The 4522-nt window shown below is 39.7% G+C and overlaps 1 protein-coding gene across 1 annotated transcript; it reads left to right on the top strand.

Annotated features, from left to right (window-relative positions):
* Window positions 1-2395: 2395 nt before the first annotated feature.
* Window positions 2396-3364, top strand: LOC142835674 (olfactory receptor 11G2-like). Its single transcript, XM_075949328.1, has one exon. It carries the CDS (start codon window positions 2429-2431, stop codon window positions 3362-3364), a length of 936 nt encoding a protein of 311 aa, XP_075805443.1. The 5' UTR covers window positions 2396-2428.
* Window positions 3365-4522: the final 1158 nt, after the last annotated feature.

The raw sequence follows: 4522 nt of genomic DNA, 5'->3' as shown, positions 1-4522 counted from the left end.
TTTATTTCTAGTTTACCTTCTGACAAATGTGATTCCATATTTATAAATCTCTAAAGGAAATTTACCATGATATCTAAGATATTGTAATTTTTATTTGTTATCAACAATTTTAAATGTCCTGTTATGTTGGTTGTACAATAAATATTTGGGAATATTTCAGAGAAATTTAGATAATAGTACAATACAACTTTAAAATACTTAGTAAAATTGTCTTTTCCCATGAAACAAGGATAGAAACAAAAACCAGACTTATAAATGAGGATTCTGTGGGCTTTTGCAAAATAATTTAGTCATAGTATTTTTTAATTAGAAAGAGAAATTGGACTCTGATAGCTTTGATATGTACTATCAAATATTATTATTAAAGTTTTTAATAACAGAAGTTCTAACTATTCACTTAAGCAAAAATATGGCTCTCAAGTTATGAAATATGGTGAACATTGTCAATGGAGACTGTACAAAAGAGTTAAACAAACCTGGGAGTATTTCTAGGTCAAAGTTACTCTGAGATAAGTCTGAGTGTGTCACAGTGTTTTTCAAAGCCTTGACTCTTTTGGGGTTTCTGCTGCATTTATCTCAGACAATTTTAACTCACTTTTGTTGTTTTTAATCGTGTGTGTGTTGGGAGATGTGCATCTGAGTGCAGGTTGTTACAGAGACTGGAAGTGTTGGGTTCTCCTGAGGCTACAGGTAGAGGTGATGCTGAGCCATCTCTCCTACCCCCTCAGATTCACATTTATAGGAGCAATCTGATTGGTTGGACCCAATTAATATTCTTCCTTCTTTCTTAATAGAACATTCATTTAGTTTTATCTCTAAGAATTTCAATATAATAAAGAGATACCTTCAATCATGGAATTCCTTTTGGAAGATTTTAGATGTCTTTGTAAATTTAAAAACTAGAATTTTATTCAAGTTAATTCAAATGATAAAAAGGCTAGTGAAAACTTGAAAATTTTAAAGTATCAAAATGGATTAATTGAGATTAAGGCACATAATTATGACAAAAATATCATTGGTGAAAGAACATCATATCCTCATTTGGAGCTTTATTACATATAAATATATACAGAGCTGGCAAGATGGTCCCATGGGTAAGAGTGCTTGATGCCAAGTCTGGTGACCTTTGTTGGATCCCTGAAAACCTAAATGGTAGTGGAGGAGAGTCGACTCGTGTATGTTGTTTCAGATCTCCACATGTCCATTGCATCATGTATGTACTCAGACATGGTCACATGCATGCGGATATGTGTACACACACATAAGTAAATACATAAATGTAAATTTGAAAACAAAACTAGTATTATGTTTGTCAATTAGAAGCATGTCCAAGAAAATTCAAAATGTTATAGATAATCTTTTAAAATTCTAAAAGCAAAAGTATTTAAGAATGATAACGCAATGAGAGACAGTAGAAATGCTGCAGCAGGATCTTGACTTTAGCTACCTAGGGCTAAACCGTCAAGGTAACTGAAGATGGACATCACCAGTTTTGCTGAAGTTTACGTGGGTTTGACATGAAGACACTGGCACAGTTTAAGGTAGGGAATATGGATCTAGGAGATTTTCTCCAAGTTTTGTAGAATTGGAAGTAGCTAGATGAATTGTAGAGGATCATATTGACAAGAGTCTTAGGTGAGGGGTATTATTCAACCAATGAAATCACCTTGTGTAGATTCTTATTCATTTAGTTTTTTGTCTCCTAAAAGTCTTTGAAACTTCCAAAACCAATTCTAAAGTTTTAATTACATTTCAAGGTCCTTTATATTAGTAAATGTCTCCCTATAAATGCAAAGGGATGTCCTGTATTCCTGCTTTTTATTTTTATAAAAAAAACAAAGTAGTTATTTTATGAGAAAATATCTAGCATTTCCCAATAGAGACAGATTTTAGGTTTCAACTAATTATGGGACTGTCTTTTGCGAAAGTAGCCAAAAATGTCAGACAGTTCTGAAAAGTAGCATCATTTATTTATTTAACTATAAATATAGGAGTTGGAAGATCAGAGACATGCTGAAATTTTGTATAATTTACAAAATTTTACAAATATGTTTAAATATATAATAAATATACAATTTATTACTTTATGATTTTGGAGTTCCATACATGCATATAATGCATTCTGTTCACACTCAGTGCCCCACCCTGTTTTATTGCCCTTTCTCCCTAACAGCCACCTTCTTATCAACCACTATCATATGCTTCTACTGTGTGGTTCACTGGGTTTAACCAGGGCCACCAATGTGGGGACGAATGTAGTTATTGACTGAAACATGAGCTCCATCATTGAAGATGATGAATTGCTCTCTCTGACACTGAGTTGATAATGATCCAATGATTCTTTCCTGTTTGGGCAAAAATTATTTTACACTGTCAGCTATTTCAAGGATATTCAGCTGATTCTCATGCCTTTACAGCTCACAAACAGATGAAAACTCTCAGCAGATCCAATAACTCCAGCACCATCTCTGGCTTCATCCTCCTGGGTTTCCCCTGCCCAAGAGAAGGACAGATCCTCCTCTTTGTGCTATTCTTTGTTGTCTACCTCCTCACACTCATGGGCAATGCTTCCATCATCTGTGCTGTGCGCTGGGATCAGAAACTCCACACCCCCATGTACCTCCTGCTGGCCAACTTCTCCTTCCTGGAGATCTGGTATGTCACCTCCACAGTTCCCAACATGTTGGCCAACTTCCTCTCTGACACCAAGGTCATCTCCTTCTCTGGGTGCTTCCTGCAGTTCTATTTCTTCTTCTCCTTGGGTTCTACAGAATGCTTTTTCCTGGCAGTTATGGCCTTTGATCGCTACCTTGCCATCTGCAGGCCTCTACACTATCCTGCTCTTATGACTGGGCGCCTCTGTAACATCCTGGTGATCAGTTGCTGGGTGCTTGGTTTCCTCTGGTTCCCCGTTCCCATCATCATCATCTCCCAGATGTCCTTCTGTGGGTCCAGGATGATAGACCATTTCCTATGTGACCCTGGTCCTCTGTTAGCCCTTACCTGTTCCAGAGCCCCACTGATGGAATTTTTCTGGACAGTAATAACTTCTCTGCTCCTCTTTATTCCTTTTCTCTACATCATGGGATCTTATATGTTGGTTCTACACGCCGTGTTTAGAGTTCCTTCAAGAGATGGACGAAGAAAGGCCTTGTCCACTTGTGGGCCCCATGTGACTGTGGTTTCTCTTTTCTATGGCTCAGTGATGATCATGTATCTGAGCCCAACATCTGAGCATGAAGCAGGAATGCAGAAACTTGTGACTCTGCTTTATTCTGTGGTTACTCCACTAATTAATCCTATGATTTATAGTCTGAGAAACAAAGATATGAAGCATGCAATGAGGAAGCTTTTGAAAACTTGAAAATACACATTCAATGAAGTATGTGTATACTGTAGAATATTATTCAACCACAGGAATGATTGCGTTGTCTAATTTACAGCAACATGGATAAAATGGGAGAACATTGTGTTAAGTAGAAAGAGTCAGGCATAGGAAGTCAAATACTGCATGTTATCATTTAAGTGTAGAAAGTTTGGAATCATGCATAGCACTAGGAAGTGTGAGGAAATGCGACATGGTCAATGTTTACAAGGGGTGCAGTTGCGTAGTTGCTCAACGGCTGTGTTTGATAGTAGAATAAGATAAATAATTCTGAAATGTGTTATTCTGTTTCATGCAAAATGGCTGAGATTTTGAATGTTCCCAACATATAAGATGCAATAAACATTTGAAATGAGACTGATGACAATTACCTTGAAGTAATATGCCTGTATTCATATACTGAATGCTACCCTGTACCTCACAAATATGCACAATTATTGGAGCAATTAAAATAAAAATGTGGATGCAAGCATATTAGAATATGCTATAATTGGGGGTAGGCGCTTTGTTTGCAAGCTGCCCAACCAGCACAGAGGCCTGATCTCTCGGCCCCAGGAGAACCAGCATTGGGGTGAGTTTCTGGCCCGCGGTGCCAGCCTGGGACGGGGAGCTCGGGGGTTCCTCGGCCCCCTGTCCTTCTTGGGCTCTCTGCAGGGCCTCTACTCCCTGGGTGCTGCCTCATTCTTCCTGGCCCACCCAGCTTCCATCCAGAGCCCTCCCCACTTCGACTCCACTGCCCTCTTTCGGCGATTGGCATCACCCAGCCCAGCCTCTCTGGGCGCTGGGTCCGAGTCCTCGGGGCGCCTGGGTGGGCTGCAGTTCCTTTGTTTCTCTAGCCTGCCTGCACCAAGCGGGGTAGGCGCTTTGTTTGCTAGCTGCCCAACAAGCAGGGAGGCTTGATCTCTCAGCGACAGGAGAGCCAACATTGGGAAGGCCGCGTTGGGTAGGCAAGGAGACCTGATCCGGTAAAAGAAGATCCATAAGGGAGCATTTGGAAGAAGAGATGGGCAGACGCCAAGGCAAGAATTCGCCCAACAAGCTGAAAAGCAACCTGAAGCCACCAGAAACCAGCGACCTCACAACGGAAGGACATGAACACCTTAATCAAGAAGGAGAAAAGATTGACTTCATGAAAGT

This window comes from Microtus pennsylvanicus, chromosome 15, assembly GCF_037038515.1.
Source record: "Microtus pennsylvanicus isolate mMicPen1 chromosome 15, mMicPen1.hap1, whole genome shotgun sequence".
NCBI lineage: Eukaryota > Metazoa > Chordata > Mammalia > Rodentia > Cricetidae > Microtus > Microtus pennsylvanicus.
The sequence above is the reverse complement of the archived record's forward strand: the minus strand, read 5'-3'. Positions and strand labels throughout refer to the sequence as shown.

Coding starts and splice junctions, on each gene's coding strand:
- LOC142835674 (XM_075949328.1), top strand. CDS start 2,429: ATGAAAACTCTCAGCAGATCCAATAACTCCAGCACCATCTCTGGCTTC.